General features: G+C 45.1%; 1 protein-coding gene across 1 annotated transcript in view; it reads left to right on the forward strand.

The window, feature by feature from the left end:
• IFT172 (intraflagellar transport 172) overlaps positions 1 to 19,496 on the forward strand; it is a 335,758-nt gene that overhangs the window by 106,028 nt on the left and 210,234 nt on the right. Inside the window, exons 15-19 of the mRNA XM_030198582.1 lie at positions 5,111 to 5,223; positions 6,222 to 6,389; positions 7,273 to 7,409; positions 13,782 to 13,889; positions 14,196 to 14,280. Coding sequence (XP_030054442.1) covers positions 5,111 to 5,223; positions 6,222 to 6,389; positions 7,273 to 7,409; positions 13,782 to 13,889; positions 14,196 to 14,280 — 611 coding nt within the window. The remainder of the gene's footprint in view (positions 1 to 5,110; positions 5,224 to 6,221; positions 6,390 to 7,272; positions 7,410 to 13,781; positions 13,890 to 14,195; positions 14,281 to 19,496) is intronic.

Here is a 19,496-nt window from a genome sequence, read left to right on the forward strand (position 1 = left end):
CTGTGTTTGTTCCTAGTGTTAGACTAGCCGCCCTTGCTAGCCACTATCCCGAGACTGTGATTGTTCCTAGTGTTAGACTAGCCGCCCTTGCTAGCCACTATCCCAAGCCTGTGATTGTTCCTAGTGTAGACTAGCCAGCTTAGGCACCGTCTGGCTTGTAGCCTGTGCATAGCTCTGCTAGTTCTCTGTGTTTGTTCCTACTCTAGACTAGCCAGCTTAGGCACCATCTGGCTTGTAGCCTGTGCATAGCTCTGCTAGTTCTCTGTGTTTGTTCCTAGGGTAGACTAGCCAGCTTAGGCACCGCCTGGCTTGTTAGCCTGTGCTTAGCTTTGCTAGTTCCCTGTGTTTGTTCCTAATACTTGACTAGCCAGCTTAGGCACCGTGTGGCTTGTAGCCTGTGTATAGCTTTGCTAGTGTTCTGTGTATGTTTCCAGTGCATGACTTGTTAGCTTGGGCACAGCTTTGTGGTTAGCTGGTGTATAGCTTCCTAAGTCTCCTGAGTTTGCTCTGTGTATGTTTTTCTTGTGTATGACTGGTTTGCCTGGGTATAGCGTTCCTATTAGCCTGGGTACAGTTTACTAGTCATTGTGTGAAACCTGCCGACTGCCAGAACCCGGACAGTCCCTGCCTTTCTGCCTTGCCTCCGCCTAGGTGCCAGGGGGCACTCCTGGATCTTCATTCCTGCTGTTCCTGCTTGCAAGTTCCAGTTCTGGGTTTTCCTGTAAGTCCTACCGGCTGCCAGAACCTGAGGGCTCAACCCTCGGGGAAAGGCGGTCAAGTGTAGGTGAAGCCTAGGTCCAGTGTGTTCCAGTCCAGCGGGTTTCACTCCTGTATGTTCCAGTCCAGTGGGGCCACTCCAGTGTGTCCAGGCTAGCGGGCCCCACTCCAGTGCGCACCCGTCCGGTGCGTTCCAGTTCCGAGTATTCCTGTGTAGAACTCCAGTCCGGGGTTCCGGTCCAGGGTTGTCTCATCTCCACCTGGAAGGTGATCTTGCCTGCCACTGCCGCTCCACGGTAGTGGCCTATGGACTCACAAACCCCGTGCTCCCGGGGAAGAAGCCTGAAAGGATGCCAAGGTCCTCGAGAGCGCGGCAAGCGCGAGAGACGCGACATCTTCCTTCCAAAGCTTGGCCTCCCTTAACAATGGGAGTGCCTCAGTTGGAGTTGTGACCTTCACCAACTTATTATTTAATGCAAATGACAGGCTGAAAGGGTAATGGCACTGGTACTTTACCTTGTCAGCTAGGCATCATGTGACTAGTTGGAACTCCCTTCAGCTTTCCAAAGTAATGGTAGACAGATCCGCAAAAAGTTCCATTCTTGCATCCTCTATAGTAATATGACCAACCTTACACGCTGCTAGTAGTCTACGCTCTTTTGCTTGGAAATATAGAAAGCAAGCTATTATGTCATGTGGCCGATCCACCGGTTTGGAGCCCAATGCCCTGTGCACCCACTCAAATTCAAAGGGGTCAGTTCTGCAGACCTGTTTGCCTCAAGCAGAAACTCGTGACACACCTGGTGCATAAGTCCCTCAACAACTTATTCTTGGAGTGCCACCGAAATACAATGTGCATGCAAATTATTTTGCCATGCCTGATTTTCTCCATCTTACACTTTTGCATGCAGGTCCACAACATCTTGATCATGTTGTATCACGCGCTCCTCAATGTCATTAAGTTGATGACTCGTATCATCTATTTATGCAAACTAGCCACACCTGCTTGCAAGTCCGTTTTTAAGCTCACTATTATTGACTTGAGATCCGACATCCACTGTTTTAGGTCCAACCTGCTAATTGGGTCCTGAATATTTGGTACCAAATCCAAGCCGAGTTCCTCATTCTCCGGGGCCCCTCTCAGTGATTAAGCTAGAACAGCAGCCGTCTTTGTAGCCCAGTAGTCAGAGGCACCTGCTGCCCGATAGACAAAAGATTTTAAGTCGGTCTTCGGTTTTCTGCTTAGAAACATAGAATCATGATGGCAGATAATGGCCAAATGGTCCATCCAGTCTGCCATTCCTCAGTAACCACTAACTCCTCCTTTTCCTAAAGGATCCCACGTGCTTGTCCCACGCTTCCTTAATTTCAGACACAGTCCTCGTCTCCATGACCTCTACCTGGAGGTTGTTCCGTGCATCCACCACCCTTTCTGTGAAATGGTATTTTTTTAAAATTCTTTCTAAGCCTTTTTTCTCTTAACTTCATCCTATGCTCTCTCATTCCAGAGTTTTCCTTCATTTGGAAAAAGCTCACCTCCTGTGCATTAACGCCACTGAGGTATTTAAACGTCTCTATCATATCCCCTTTCTCCCACCTCTCTTCTAGCATATACATGTTGAGGTCCATGAGCACATCCCCATATGTTTTATGACAGAGACCGTTTGCCAATTTGGTAGCCTTCTTCTGGACCGACCCCATCCTGTTTATATCCTTCCGTAAGTGTGGTCTTCATGTTGTCCACCAAAAGCCACATCAATCCCTGTATGCCAAGGTAAGAATCGAGATCTTTGGAGCTGCTAAAGATAACTAATTACTCAGGGCTGAAAGAAGCTTGTTGGCTAGGCTGACATCACTTCCTCCTCATCTTGCCAGCTTATCCTGATGAACATGCTCGACAATAACACCTGTCGAAATGCAACTTATTTGTAGGCAAAGAACCTTGATGCGGCTAACCATACCATTTTAAAAAAAGGATCACTTAGATAGAATTTTTGTTCGTCGTATGTGAAGGAGAATTTAAAAGCTTCCTCAGCCTTGATGAAGAATTGTGATTTACCCTTATGTTTAACTCTCAACCTAGCTGGGTACAGCAAAGCCAAGGGCACTTTTTTCGCAAGTAAGAGAGAGCGCACGGTGGCAAAATCTTTGCGCGTTGTCACTATAAGAGTTGAGGAATCACATTATTTTTTTATTTTCATATTGAAGAGAACCCACTACATGTATAGCTCTCAATTTCCTGTTTGTGGACAAAGTTTATTCATTTAAAGATGATGGTCCTCGGGCAAGATTCTGTGGACTTGAGCTGACCAAGTGTATGAGCTTGGTCTGTCTGCAAGACATCTGCAGAGGATTAAAGCTTCAGGGCCTGGGGAAGCTGTTTTTCCAAAAACTCATAGATTTGAATCTCAGACAGATTCTTGTAGTCCCACCAGGCGGAGGTTACAATGACAAGATCTGTTCTCTAGATCATCTACTTTCTCTTCCAACCTGGTTATTGTGGCATATATGTCACGCTGCTGCTGGGTCTTCTGACATTATACTTTATCTTCTATGTCTGAAAGTCACTGTTAAGTCTTCAATTCCCTATGCAATGTTTCCAATCTACTGTCCAGAGAGTCTACTATCTGCTGTAATTTTTGATCCACTGAAATCTCCAGCAATACACTGATTTCTGCTGCTATTTTGGCAGCCCAGGCTGAGCTGACTGAGTTTGGGCCTGCCAGTTCTTTCTCTACCATTTTGTTGTCCCCATTGCAGTCTTGGTCTCTTTCCTTCCTTGGGATTTTGGAAGTCATGGTAGTGCTGTTATGTGCCTAAACGATATCACCTAGATTGCCAAAGTTTTCACTCAAAACAGGTCTGAGATTTGAAACAATGTTGCCTTGGGGGGGGGGGGGGGGAGGATATTTGGCTGAAGATGCACAGGAGCTCACCTCACCAACACTTGCTTCTTAGCTTGGCATCATGTAACCTACATGAAAATTCTTTTAAAACAAATAGAAGGATATATTTTTTCACTCAGCAAATGGTTAAGCTGTGGAACTCCTTGCCAGAGAATGCAGTAACAATGGTTAGTTAGCGTATCTAGGTTTAAAAAAGGTTTGGACAAGTTCCTGGAGGAGAAGTCTGCAATTGAGAGAAACATAGGGAGGCCACTGCTTTCCCTGGTATTGATAGCATAGGAATGTTGCCACTGTGTGAGTTTCTGACAGATACTTGTGACCTGGATTGGACACTTTTCAACATAGGATACTGGGCTAGATAGACCATTGCTCTGACCCAGTATGGCTATTCTTATATATTCATGCACAGCCTCAGTGTTGCTATGCTGAAAACCTGATGGGACTAGGTGTGCCCCGAAGACTGGGTTGGAAATGGCTGGAGCAGAATCTTAGGGATTTTTGTTGCAGAAGCATTAGGAAAATGTTCCCCAAACTGTGTGCCTCGGCACCCTGGTGCGCCACAGCGACCTCCCTAGGGTGCAGCAGCAAATCCTGACCTCCCTCCGGCCTGAACCGCTACTGCACACAGCAGCGCAGCAGCGGCAGAAAAACAACAAAACAAACCCAAGCACAGGACTGCAGAAGCCTTCAAGCATGTGCTGTCTGTTCTGCCAGTCCTCAACCTCCGCAACTGAAAATTGACGTCAGTGGAGGCAGAGGACCAGCAGAGCCGACAGCAAATGCCTGCTGCGATCCCACACTTGGTGGTTTTGTTTTTGTTTTTTTTTGTTGCGGCCAGTGGGGCAGGGAGTAGATGGCGTTCGGGACTCAGAGGCGACTACTAAGGAGGTTGGATGAAAACAGGAGAGTTGATGAAGTGAAAAAATTGAAGCTAATAGGTCTGTAGTCTCTGTTTCCATTCTCATTCAAAAAAAAAAGCAAGCAAACCTATGATCTGCTGCATCCGAGTTGTCATTCTTTATTGTTGGTAGCATTTTATTTAATCTCTCTTATATTTTTAAACATGCTGGCTTGAGCATTATGGAATAATTTTTCATAGGTAGAATAGTAATTTGTTATAAATTGTAATCAGTGTGTTATTTGGAGGGGCTGGTTATAGGGACACCCTAGCACCGATATATTTGTTCAGATATAAAGATGGAGACCTGTGTAGTTTGAGGAGAGGAGGGCGGAGACCTGTGTGACTGGGGGGGCAGAGACGTGTGGGTGGGGGGGCGGAGGTTGGGGGGTGCCGTGAACTGAAAAAGTTTGGGAACCACTGCATTAGGACCATACTCATACAGCAGTCACATTAGTCAGTCTGTGCACCATTTTAGTATCTGTCCTTTGCTACTTGTCTGTTGTTCTGCTTTATCTTTTGTAGTTGGTGAGCAGATCTGTGAACAGTTTTCTATGCTCCTCGTATGATTATTTTTTATATATTGCAGTTGATCTCATCACTGGTTCCAACATTGGTACTGTCAGCCATGACAATAAGATCGACTGGCTGGAACTGAATGAGACTGGGCATAAGCTTCTCTTCAGGGATAAGAAACTACGGGTAAGATTTCACAAACAGGCAGTTTATAATTTAGTGCTACATCTATGATATTTTAAAGTATGCTGATAGAATGAGGGCTAGATAAGACAAGGACTGTACCGCACCGGAGAGAAAAATATCCTGTTCGTTTTATTGGAAGGGAGGAGGGGGGCACAAAGGGATTCTCATTTAAAAGCTTTTATACATGCAGAAAAAGCCTTTTATAAAATTGCCCCGTGGTATACACACCACTTAGCATGTACTTGCATACCTGCTGCATTTGAGAACATAGTTTGAGTGAAGCAGGAGCAAAGCTGCAGTGTAATTGCATATTTAATAAAATACGAGAATAACTGCATTGAAGCAGGTGTAAGGAAAGAGAAGGAGAATGATACTTGATATAATGGGACTTGATTTACTGCCTTTCTGTGGTTTGTGCAACTATATTCAAAGCAGTTTACATGGTATATACAGGTACTTATTTGTACCTGGGGCAATGGAGGGTTAAGTGACTTGCCCATAGTTACAAGGAGATGTAGTGGGAATTGAACCCAGTTTCCCAGGATCAAAGTTCACTGCACTAACCACTAGGTTACTTGTGTACATTGATATTTGTGCATTATTGGAGCTGGATCTGGGTACCTATTTTGTAAAGACACATAGAGGCATATTTTCAAAGCAATTAGGCTTAGAAAATTACATAGGAACCTATGGAAGTTTGTAAGTCTAAATGTTTTGAAAATTAGCCCCATAGGCAACTTTATTGCCTTTATAAAAGAGTCCAAAAGTAGCCATATTTTTGGACTTCTCACATAGGCATCTTCTTTTTATTTGTGACTATTTGTCTCTCTTATCGATTTAATAGTGTAATACCTCTCATATCTGCTAGTTCATCTGTTGCATTTTTGTCTTTGATTCTGTTCTTTCTGTTTTGTTCTATTCTTCAACGAGTTGCATTAATGAAATATTGTTAGGTTTAATAGCCAGCAGTGACTTATATTCTGTATCTTCTTATCCAGCTGCATCTGTATGACATTGAAACTGACACAAAGACAACAATCCTGAACTATTGCTCCTATGTGCAGTGGGTACCTTGCAGTGATGTTGTAGTAGCACAGAATAGAAGCAGTCTCTGTGTCTGGTACAATATTGATGCTCCAGAACGAGTTACCATGTTTCCGCTGAAGGTAAAGGATGAACCTGAGGGAGTAGCCATAGATGACTCAAAGCAAGGAAAGACTGTAGATAAGTATGTATGAGAGGCAGGGAAAAAGAATGACCTGCTTCTAGTCTTAGCTCTACTTCAGAAGGTGGCATAGGCATAGTGAACAAATATTAGTGGGGAAACAGAGGGCTGGTAGTGGTGGTCTTTCCCTGTGCAATTATATTTCATAAACTTATATGGATTGACAGGAATCCTGATAACATTAGTGTTTCTTCTCATATCTGGGTTAAAGTAGTATGGTTACTGTGTTAATCCACTTTAAAAGTAATAAATAGAAATAAAGCAAAAAAGTAAACTAAGATGATTTCTTGTTCATTGGACTAACAAAACATTTTTTGACTAGGCTTCAAAGGCTAGGACCACCAAAATGGCAACGCTCATTTTGTCCTGACCTGAAGAAGGCAGCACTGGCCTCTGAAAGCTAGTCCAAAAATGTATTTAAGGAGTATCGACCAACAAAGGGATCATCTTATTTTCCCTTTTTTGTATTTATTTCTGTTTATTATTCTCATATCTAAAGATGCTGATATCAGAATACAGTGTGAAGTACTGTAACATTTGCTATTGTCTACCCCTTATAACCACCCAGGCACCTTGGAAAATATGTAAGATTTTAAAACAAATAGTAAAACCAAATTATCTTTTGTTATGTATATAGAAGAGGAGAATACTTGATGCCCTTGTCCCTTTGTTGGATGATGTCTTTGAGGAAGAGTGAATTCTTTTGATGAGGAATGCTGTATATGTGTTATGGGTGGGAAGCTTTCTCTTATCAGCTCATCAGTGTTTGGTAGAATTTTTGCAATGCGTAACTGGTAATATAAGTTATTGATTCTGTGTTTCAGGGAGAAATTGTCGATCTGGAGAGAAGTAATGGTAAAACTGAAGTCATTGTCACTGAGGGAGTAAATACTGTTTCATACACCTTAGATGAGGGTCTGATTGAGTTTGGCACTGCTGTTGATGATGGAGATTATTATAGGTGAGCAACAGAAGCCTTTTGTAAAGAAGTTGTCATCCAGTCATTACATGTACCTTGGCTTCAGTGAATAGTTTAACCTAAAAAGTGAAACAAAATCTGAACACTGGGGCCTATGCTGGCATTGTTTGCTACTTGTTTTTTCATTCTTTTCATTGCTGCTCTTGCAAGTTTTCTAGTGACTAAGTTTTCTCTCCATATAAAACATCTTCACAGGTAAATCTCTTTCTTCGAGGACAAGCAGGCTGCTTGTTCTCACAGGTGGGTTGACGTCCGCGGCGGCCCAGGAATCAACAAAAACTTTTGCAAGCAAAATAAATACAAAGTCTTTTCAGAGAGCTCTGTCGCGCGGGCAGCACGAACCGCGCATGCGCGAACGGCTTCCCGCAGCGCGAGCGTGCCTCCTTAGTTCTTTTTTCTCCGCGGTTAGGTGCAGCAGTGTTTTCGCTGTGCTCCGTCAGGCCCAGGAAGAGAACTACTCTTCGTGACTGATTTTCGCTTTTCTTGAGAGAGAGAAAAAAAAAGTTCCTTATCTTTTTGTCCATTTTAAAACTTTCCTTTCTTTTTCAACACGGCCGGCCTTTGGGCCTCGCGGTCAGGTTTTTCCCTTTTTTGTGCTTTTTTTTTCTTGGCACAATTGCGTCGTTTGATTTCGCCAAAGCCGTTTTTTCTTCCATATCATCGAAGACACCCAGCGGCTTCAAACATTGTACTCGGTGCAACTGGACCATCTCAGGTACAGATACCCACGCTTGGTGTATCCACTGCCTTGGGCCCGACCATAGCCCAGCCGCTTATAGTCTGTGTCTTCGTATGAAGAAACGGACCCGTGTCTCAAGAGGCCCAACGAGAGAAGCTTTTTGGGGCTTAGTTCAGTCCTTCGACGTTGACATCGGTACTGAGGTTGTCAACATCGACAGGAGCATCGACGTCGAGGAGAGAGGTAATGGCTGCTGAAAGACTAACTCGCACTGGGAGCAGTGAGGCATCGAGTGGGTCTCCAGCTGTCTCGAGGCCTCATGTTATGCAGGCCCCCCGGGACCGACCTTTGTCGGAACCGGCCCCGAGGTGACGTGAGGATTCCACGTGCTCATCGGTACCGAGGAGTCTTGATGATGGGCGTCGAGCGAAGGCTAAGAAGCATCGTCATCGTTCTCCTTTGACTCACGGTGCCAGGAGCTCCGGGACGTCAAGAGAGTCGGCACCCGAGAAGCGTCATCGCTAAGGGGACTGCTCCCCCTCAGTACAGGAGGTGCCGCTGCATCGGTCTCTTGGCAGCTCGGTACCTGCTCCTGAGCCTCCACGGATTCTGACACCGCCTGTTCCACTGGCCCCGCAGCCTTCTCCGATGGTGGCTTTCAACGAGCGTATCTGGGCCTTGTTTCCAGAACTTCTGGAATGCTTACTGTGACAATCAGCTTCGGTGTCGGAGGTGCTTGCGCCTCCTGTACCATCTGCTGTAGTGGTGTCGGGCCCTTCTCCTGTGGCGAGGTCTCCAACTGCATTGCCGCCTGCGGCAACGGCTGCCACCCAGGTCGACTCCCCTTCGACGTCGGTGGAGGGAGCTTCGCCGCAGTCTGATCAGGCGTCGACGTCTCGACATCACCACAGAGGACATCGTTCCTCGGTGTCGAGGCAGGTCCAGTGTCAGAGTACCTTGACACAGGCTATGTCTGACATTGAGCAGGAGCGCTCGTGGGAATCAGAGGAAGATCCCGGGTACTTCTCTTCTGATGAGTCCTTTGGGATTCCCTCTGACCCTTCTCTGCTGGAAAGAAGACTATCTCCACCCGATAGTCTGTCTTTTTCCTCCTTTGTCCGGGAAATGGCTACGGCTATTTCCTTCCCCGTGGAGGTTGAGGATGAGTCCAGGACTGACATGCTCAAGGTATCCTGGATTATTCTTCTCCACCTAAAGAGGCTGTGACAGTCCCTCTGCATAAGACACTGAAGGAAGTCCTTATGTGAAACTGGTCCGCCCCTCTGTCTGGCCCTCTGGTTTCCAAGAAAGCTGAATCCCAATACCGGATCCACAGTGAACCTGGATTGATGAGGTCCAAATTACCCTACAATTCCATAGTGGTGGATTCCGCTCTCAAGAGAGCTAAGAGTACTAGAGACTATGCTTCGGCGCCCCCAGGCAGAGAAGCTAGGACTCTTGACTCTTTTGGGAGAAAGACGTATCAGGCCACTATGCTCGCTGCCAAGATCCAGTCATACCAGCTCTTCACGAGCGTATGCTTGTGGGACTCGATATGTCAACTGTCCAGCTTGGTTGAGACACTCCCTACGGAACTGGCCGAGCCTTTTTGCCAAGTGGTCAGGCAGCAGAAGGCGTGTTGCAAGTTCCTGGCCAGGGGTACTTTTGACACTTTTGACGTGACATCCAGGATTGCTGCTCAAGGTATAGTGATGCGCAGACTCTCATGGCTGCGTGTCTCTGACCTGGATCAATCTGTCCAGCAGCGGATGGCGGATGTTTCTTGCCGGGGGGACAAACGTTTTGGAGAAAAAGTAGAGGATCTTGTTAATCAAATTAAGAAGCATAATAATGCTATGGATTCTCTCTCCCACTGGGCGCCTTCTGCTACAGCCTCCTCATCTAGGAGGTTTTTTGAGGGAAGAGGAATGCTTCCTATTCCTATAATAGGCGTAGGTACACTCCTGCTTCTTGACAGCCTGCCCAGGCTCAGCCCCAGCGCACTCGTTCTCATCAGTAGCGTGCGCCTAAGGCCCCTGGTGCTCCCCAGCAAAAGCAAGGGACGGGCTTTTGACTGGGTCCAGTTCAGCATAGCCTCAGTAAAAGTGTCCATACCGGACGACTTGCCGGTAGGGGGGAGGTTGATGTTTTTTTTCACCAAAGGTGGCCTCTCATAACCTCTGACCGGTGGGTTCTTCAAATAGTCCGGTTAGGATACACCCTCAATCTGGAATCCAAACCTCCAAATGCCCACCAGGAGCTCATTCTTACAGCTCCCAGCACAAGCAGGTACTTGCAGAGGAACTCTCCGCCCTTCTAAAGGCTAATGCGGTCGAACCCATTCCACCAGGGGAAGAGGGGCTGGGATTGTATTCCAGGTACTTCCTTGTGCAAAAGAAAACAGGGAGTATGCGTCCCATCCTAGACTTTAGGGGCCTGAACAAATATCTGGTTCGAGAAAAGTTCAGAATGGTTTCCCTGGGCACCCTTCTTCCCATGATTCAAGAGAACAATTGGCTGTGCTCTCTGGATTTAAAGGATGCTTACACACACATCTCGATATTTCCAGCTCACAGGAGGTATCTTCGATTTTGGCTGGGAACACAGCACTTGCAGTACTGTGTACTGCCCTTTGGTCTGGTGTATGCGCCCTGGGTGTTCACAAAGTGCCTGGATGTAGTTGCAGCATTGCTACGCGGACTGGGAGTGCATGTGTTCCCTTATCTCGACGATTGGCTGGTGAAGAGCACCTCGGAGGCGGGCGCTCTACAGTCTATGTGAATGACTATTCAGGTGCTAGAACTACTGGCGTTCGTGATCAATTACTCCAAGTCCCATCTCACCCCAGTTCAAAAATTGGAATTCATTGGAGCACTGTTGAACACAAAGACAGCTTGAGCTTATTTCCCCGAGGTGAGGGCAGACAAGCTCCTGTCCCTAGTTTCCTTGGTTTGAGCGTCTCAACAGATCACGGCCCGACAGATGTTGAGACTTCTGGGGCACATGGCCTTCACAGTTCACGTGACTCCCATGGCACGTTTACACATTAGATCAGCTCAGTGGACCCTAGCTTCTCAGTGTATCAAGCTGCAGGGAGTTTAGAGGATGTGATCCAACTGTTCACCGGCTTTCAAAATTCCTTGGGACGTCCATTCCAAATTCCTCAGCCACAAAATGTGCTGATGACGGATGCATCCCTTCTGGGGTGGGGAGCTCATGTAGATGGACTTCACACTCAAGGAGCTTGGTCCTTTCAGGAAAAAGGTCTTCAGATCAATCTCCTGGAATTGCGAGCGATCTGGAACGCTCTAAAGGCTTTCAGAGACCTGCTGTCCAACCAAGTTATATTGATTCAGACAGAACAATCAGGTTGCCATGTATTATACCAAAAGGCAGGGGGCACCGGATCTCGCCCTCTGTGTCAGGAAGCCATCTAAATGTGGCTTTGGGCACGTCGTTTCGGCATGTTTCTCCAAGCCACTTATCTGGCTGGTGTGAACAACAGTCTGGCTGACAGATTGAGCCACGAGTAGTCACTGAACATGTGCGTAGTCCACAAGATCTTCCGAGTGTGGGGCACCCCCTCGGTGGATCTTTTTGCCACTCAGATAAATCACAAGGTCCCTCAGTTCTGTTCCAGGCTTCAGGCCCATGACAGACTAGCCTCAGATGCATTTCTCCTGCATTGGGGAACAGTCCTTCTATTTGCGTATCTCCCCATACCTCTAATAGGGAAGACTTTGCTGAAACTCAAACAAGACTCCGGAACCATGATTCTGATAGCTCCCTTCTGGCCACATCAGATTTGGTTCCCTTTTCTTTTGGAGTTGTCCTCCGAGAAACCGTGGAGATTGGAATGTTTTCCAACCCTCATCATTCAGAACGAGGAGTCGCTTCTACATCCCAACCTCCAGTCCCTGGCTCTCACAGCCTGGATGTTGAGCTCTTAGAATTTGCCTCCTTGGGTCTTTCAGAGGGTGTCTCTCGAGTCTTGCTTGCTTCCAGAAAAGATTCCACAAAGAGGTGTTACTCTTTCAAATGGAGGAGGTTTGCCATCTGGTGTGACAGCAAGGCCCTAGATCCTCTTTCTTGTCCTACACAGACCCTGCACAGACCCTGCTTGAATACCTTCTACACTTGTCACAGTTTGGTCTCAAGACCAACTCCGTAAGAGTTCATCTTAGTTCGATTAGTCCTTATCATCTCCGTGTAGAAGGTAAGCCTATATCTGGACAGCCTTTAGTTGTTTGCTTCATGAGAGGTTTGCTTTTGTCAAAGCCCTCTGTCAAACCTCCACCAGTGTCATGGGATCTCAACGTCGTTCTCACCCAGCTGATGAGAGCTCCTTTTGAGCCACTGAATTCATGCCATCTGAAGTACTTGACCTGGAAGGTCATTTTCTTGGTGGCTGTTACTTCAGCTCGTAGGGTCAGTGAACTTCAGGCTTTGGTGGTGCATGCACCTTATATCAAGTTCAATCATAATAGAGTAGTCCTCCGCATGCACCCTAAGTTCCTGCCAAAGGTGATGTCAGAGTTCCATCTGAAGCAGTCAATTGTCTTGCCATCTTTCTTTCCCCGTCCTTATACCCGCCCTGGCGAAAGCAGTTTGCATACCTTGGACAGCAAGAGAGCATTGGCCTTTTACATGGAGCGGACACAGCCCTTCAGACAGTCCGTCCAGTTTGTTTGTTTGTTTCGATCCCAACAGGAGGGGAGTCGCAATCGGAAAATGCACAATCTCCAGTTGGCTAGCAGATTGCGTTTCCTTTACTTATGCCCAAGCTGGGCTGACTCTACAGGGTCACGTCACTGCTCATAATGTTAGAGCCATGGCTGCATCAGTGGCCCACTTAAAGTCGGCCTCCATTGAAGAGATTTGCAAGGCTGCAACGTAGTCATCAGTCCACACATTCACATCTCACTACTGCCTTCAGCAGGATACCAGATGCGACAGTCGGTTTGGGCAGTCAGTGCTGCAGAATCTGTTTGGGGTTTAGAATCCAACTCCACTCCCCTAGACCCATTTTTGTTCTGTTCCAGGCTGCACTCTCAGTTAATTGATTTTGGTTTCAGGTCAATCTGTTATGTCCTCGCCGTTGCGAGACCCAATTGACCAATGCTCATTATTTTGAGTGAGCCTGGTTGCTAGGGATACCCCACATGTGAGAACAAGCAGCCTGCTTGTCCTCGGAGAAAGCGAAGATACTTACCTGTAGCAGGTATTCTCCGAGGACGTCAGGCTGATTGTTCTCACAAACCCGCCTGCCTCCCCTTTGGAGTTGTTGTTTATTTGTCTTTATGCTTTTTGATTAAACTAAGGATTCATGCTCGCTCTGCGGTCGGGAAGCTGTTCGTCCATGAGCGGTTTGCGATGCCCGCGCGACAGAGCTCTCTGAAAAGACTTTGTATTTATTTTGCTTGCAAAATCTTTTGACGATTCCTGGGCCGCCGCAGACATTGACCCACATGTGAGAACAATCAGCCTGCTGTCCTCGGAGAATACCTGCTACAGGTAAGTATCTTTGCTTTATCCTCTCTGCCTGTTCCTCCTTTGTGTTTGCATATTTTTCTCTATCATGTTAGCTGAGCTTTCTCCTCCTAATGCTGCTTCTCAAGATAATGTATTTCTTCTCAGCTGCTGCTTATTTGCATCCTATTTCCATTGTACCCTAGGGCTGTGGCGTTTTTGGAGACCCTTGAGATGTCCACAGAGACTGAAGCCATGTGGAAGACACTGAGCAAACTGGCCCTGGAGGCAAAACATTTGCACATTGCTGAAAGGTACTGTTGATTTTTGCTTCTCTTAGGTGAAATAGACCCTTTCTTCTCCTCCCATCCGCTATGCAATCTTTTCAATTAGAGGATTGATCTTTTCTGAGCTAGCCCTTCTTGGATCAAGGCTGGGAATGCCGTTCACCACACTTGTTGGGATTGTGGATGAGGAAATCATATCTATGCACTTTATCATTATGTACAGAAAGGAATACCTTGCCCAAGTGATGAAACATGGTTGTGGCTGCTTTCTGTCTGCTGAATTTATAAGACAAAGATAGAACCAGTCAAGAACTATACTTTACTCTTTCCTAGGTGCTTCTCAGCTCTGGGAGATGTGGCGAAAGCTCGTTTCCTTCATGAAACCAATGATATTGCTGATCAAGCAGCCAAAGAATATGTAAGTTTATTTTCAGATCTTTATTATTGCACAGATATGACTTCCAATAGTGTTCATTCTATCAACAGGCATTTTAACCACTCCAAGCAGAGCCCATGACTGGCCTGACTTACTGTAAGACTTGCTAGGCATGAAGATCCTGAGGTAGGATAAGGGGTGAGAGATGCTTTCATATTAATCATATTTGCTAGACGTTTGAATGATGGAAAACCCAGTTTTTCCTTTATTTGTTGCCTTCTTTTCCTAATCAGCACTTGTGTGATCTAGAACAGGATTTCTATATTTGACCTTTACTTTACCACAACCTCACTCTGGATTTGTTCATACCAGTATTTGTGATCGCCTCTACGGTACTATCCTGCTTATAATCAAACGAGAAAAACGCCCAAGTTCCGACCTAAATCGGGAGATGGACGTTTATCTCACAAAAATGAATAACACGGTATAATCGAAAGCCAAACTTGGACATTTTCAACTGCACTCCATCGCGGAAGCGTACAAAGTTGACGGGGGCGTGTCGGAGGCGTGGTGAAGGTGGAACTGGGGCGTGGTTATCGGCCGAGGAGAGATGGGCGCCTTTCGCCTATAATGGAAAAAAAGTATGCGTTTGTAGCTAGAATTTAGGGCACTTTTCCTGGACCCTGTTTTTTTACGAATAAGGCCCCAAAAAGTGCCCTAAATGACCAGATTACCACCAGAGGGAATCGGGGATGACTTCCCCTGACTCCCCCAGTGGTCAGTAACCCCCTCCCACCACAAAAAATGATGTTTCACAACTTTTTATTTTCACCCTCAAATGTCATACCCACCTCCCTGGCAGCAGTATGCAGGTCCCTGGAGCAGTTGTTAGGGGGTGCAGTGGACTTCAGGCAGGTGGACCCAGGCCCATCTCCCCCCCCTACCTGTTACAATTGTGCTGCTTAATGCTTAGTCGTCCAACCCCCCCAAACCCACTGTACCCACATGTAGGTGCCCCCCTTCACCCCTTAGGGCTATAGTAATGGTGTAGTGTTGTGGGCAGTGGGTTTTGAGGGGGATTTGGGGGGCTCAACACACAAGGGAAGGGTGCTATGCACCTGGGAGCTCTTTTACCTTTTTTTTTGTTTTTGTAAAAGTACCCCCTAGGGTGCCCGGTTGGTGTCCTGGCATGTGAGGGGGACCAGTGCACTACGAATCCTGGCCCCTCCCACGAACAAATGCCTTGGATTTATTCGTTTTTGAGCCAGGCGCTTTCATTTTCCATTATCGCTGAAAAGCAAAAACACCCAGCTCACAAATTGTCGAATAAAACATGGACGTCTATTTTTTTTTTTTTCAAAAATACGGTTCGGTCCGCCCCTTCACGGACCCGTTCTCGGAGATAAACGCCCATGGAGATAGACGTTTTCATTCGATTATGCCCCTCTAAGTAAGCCACATTGAGCCTGCAAATAGGTGGGAAAATGTGGGATACAAATGTAATAAATAAATATTTAAGTCCTCTTAAAACTGGATTTCTTGAGGTACTTTCAGTTATGCAAACTTAAGAGGGTGCATGCAGGTTCTTCAAGTTCCTGACTTTTCTTCAGAAATCCTGATTTTATAAATCCTTCCCCCCCCCCCCCCCCTTCAGAATACTCTTTCTATAGGAAAAAAGATCTGTACCCCCCTTTAAGGGTATTTCAAGCAGGAGTTCCAAGTAGGACTTTGCAAGCAATTTGTTGAGAAGACTGGGGGCTCAGAGGGAACTGTGTCAGAGAACATTGTGGGCCATATGGCAGTAAATATCTTGCAAGTGTGAACTCAGTATTGGAAGCAGTGTTGTGTTGAGTCAGTTATTAGAGACTACTTAGGAATATGCTTCTAGGATTGACAATTCAAATAGAGGTATTAGGGAGTTGGAAGATTTGGTAACAGCTTTGTTCTAGGTAGAGGTTTTTAGAGTAAGTTAGAGAATTGTAACAGAAGGAATAACAGAGTAGATGGAGTTCTGGAGAGACTGACATGGAAAGACCCTACTTCTTACTTGTAGCATGGCTTCCTAAAGTTCTGAGGTTGGAGGATAGATTCTCCTTATTATGAGCATCAACGACTCTTGTTCTTTCAGGACTGTGCTACTGCAATACAGAAAAAATAAGCTTTTCTCAGTTCTTAAAAATAATTAAATTAATAAAAACTTAGGAAGAGTAAGTTCAATGTTCCCTGACATTTCCAGCCAAGATGAAAATCGGCCATAAAGACCATACCCATACCTTTACCATGGTCCCTGACTTTTCCAGCCAAGATGAAAACTGCTCATGAAGACCGTATCCATACCTTTACCATGGTAACTGAAGTTGAGAGATCCCTTTGGGGGATTCATCAGGAGGGGAGGCAGGTTGAGTGCTTTCTAAGCTACTATTAATGTTATCTGTTACTTCTGGCTTATGCAGATTGCAGCTGAACATAGGGATCCTTGTGGTGGTTGTTTTTCTGACCTACATTTTATTTTTTTCAAATGCTTTTTTGGCACACACTATTTGGCAAGGAGGGGGAGGGAGGAGCGAAAGGTGGGAAAATTGTAAGATCTGTTGTATGATAAAGGGTGAAGGGTTGTATTAGGGGGACCTTATGGATTGCAATGAAGTGCTATTGAATCAAGGTAGAAGCCACATGATGCTCATGCCGAGGGTGCGGAGCTTCTGAGTATCACTAGTAAGAAAAAATGGGAAGGTTCAATTTATTTGATATACCGCACATTTTCAAAAGGAAATTCAAGTGGTTTACAGGCTCAGAAGTTATAAGGGGGAAGGGAAGATATACAAAACAATATGGTACAGGATACATAAGGATAATAAGAAGAGGATGGCCGTCATGCAGCACTGTTTTTCTTTGGGTAATTATCCTCTGTTGGTCTGGGGGGATTTCAGTATGGTCATGGGACCCCAGTGTGGATAGACTCCCTGCATCGTCTCAGCCTATTAATGCTTTGCAATGTTTGCCCTGTTTTACTACTTCATTGGATGTGGTGGATGCTTGGTGTACACTACATCCTAAGGACAAAAATTACACCCATTTTGCCAAAGCGCATCATGTTGCCTCCTTATATCTTTGTGGCTGAGGATTGGTTTGCTCAAATTTTAAGAGCTAAGATAGAGTACATAAGAGTAGCCATACTGGGTCAGACCAGTGGTATATCTAGCCTAATATCCTGTTTTCGAAACAGTGGCCAAGCCAGGTCAAAAGTACCTGGCAGAAACTCAGTTAGCAGCAACTTTCCATGCTACCAATCTTGGGGCAAGCAGTTGCTTCCCCATGTCTGTGTCAATAGCAGACTGTGGACTTTTCCTCTATGAATTTTTCCAAACCTTTTTTAAACCTAGATACACCAACTGCTGTTAATACATCCTCTGGCAAAGAGTTCCAGAGCTTAACTATTCGTTGAATGAAAAATGAGCTGCAGATCTCTGACTATTCCTTAATATGTGTGGAAGTTCAACGTGCCCCTAGTTATTCCTTTACTTCTCGATGGTTCTTTCCAATGTAGTTATATTCTGATGTGCATTTTTAGAAATATCTTTTGAAAAATGGGATTCTTATTGTTATCATAATTCTTGCCATGTGGATGATTCTCTGCTGTTTTGGCAAACCGCCAAAGTTGTTTTGCTTGGAGATGCCATTGCTTACATTTCCCACAGGCGTAAGGAGCTTAATTAAGCTATTCTTATTCTAACTACGACCAATCACCATTTGAGCAAGATTCATCAAAAAAAATTTTGAAATACGCTGTGAGGGTGGACGTTGTTCCAAAACTTCATCTATAATCTGTAAAGCATCAGCCTGAGGAATAATAGTATAAAGTGAAGTTACATCCACCGTTACTAAAAACGATTCTTCTGACACTTCTATTGCACATAAGCATCGTAAAAAGTCTGTTGTGTCCTGAAGATATGTCTGTACCTTAGCAGCCTCTGGTTTCAAAAAAAACATCTAGAAATTTTGACAGTGGCTGTAAAACAGTATTACATAGAGCCACAATGGGGCGACCAGGAGGATCTTGCACACTTTTATGAACTTTAGGTAAAAAATAGATCCTTGGAATTCTAGGATGTTCTTCCACTAAATAACGTGCCTCCCTCGATGTCAACATAGAAATCTCCAGTGCTTCAGATACTAGCTCTTTTATCTCCTTTTTTAAGTTCTCCGTGGGGTCTGACAATAATTTCCTGTAAGTTGTTCCATCCCTCAGCTGCTTCCAACCCTCCTGTAGGTATTTCTGCTTATCCCATATTATTGTTGCGCCACCCTTATCAGCTTTTACTATCAATGCATCAGATTGATTCTGTAACGAAATCAACGCATCTCGTAGATGTTTAGATATATATTCTGCACTTTAAAGTCCAGTTCATATTGATTTTCTAACTGTTCCAATTCATGCAGGATACATTTTTGAAAAGCCAAAATCGAAGGGTCCAGATTGTCAAAAGGCATCCAAGTGGATTTAGATCTAACAATGGAGATGTCTGGGTGCATTGGGTGAGCCTGAAAAAACTTTTTCAAGTGAAGTTTCCTAAAGAATTTATAAAGCCCCACTCGAGTAGCAAAAGAATCGTAACAAATTGTTGGGAAAAAGCCCAAACCTAGGTGCAAAAGCTTATTCTGATGAACTGTCAATTCAAGTGAAGAAACATTAATTACTGTTGATAAGTCTGATTCGAATGGGCTCTGGTTTGATAGTATCGCCCTGCATTCGAGGGATTGTTGTACTGGTCTTGTGATTGAAACCGTACTTGACGAGGTTTTCTCCCTCGATTGTACGGACATCTGTTCTCTAAAAAAGAGGTACCTCTTTGCGAAACATTCCCACTTACTCCAGACCGCCCGAGCTCCTCACCGCTTGAATCACTATCACTAACAGGACCACTAAATACTATATCCGGTGTAGTTTTCAATAGTCGTTCTTTTTGCATCCAATAATACACTTGGTTTGTGGCATAATCTTTCTCATCACTTTTGAACTTTTTGATTTTAAATTGTCTAATTGAGTCACGAGCAACTTTCAATTTATTAGTCAATTCCTGTTGAAATTTAGAATAATCATCCGGAGGGGTACACTGCTTTAATTGATCAGACATCTCTATAACCTTCTTTCTCAAATCTTGCTCAACTGCCGAGGTAGTCTCTACAATTAGCAGCATCAAATCTCTGCTGCATTTATTAAGAATTGCATTCCATTTCTTTACAAAGTTCTCATCATA

This window comes from Microcaecilia unicolor, chromosome 3 (assembly GCF_901765095.1).
Source record: "Microcaecilia unicolor chromosome 3, aMicUni1.1, whole genome shotgun sequence".
Taxonomy (NCBI): Eukaryota; Metazoa; Chordata; class Amphibia; order Gymnophiona; family Siphonopidae; genus Microcaecilia; species Microcaecilia unicolor.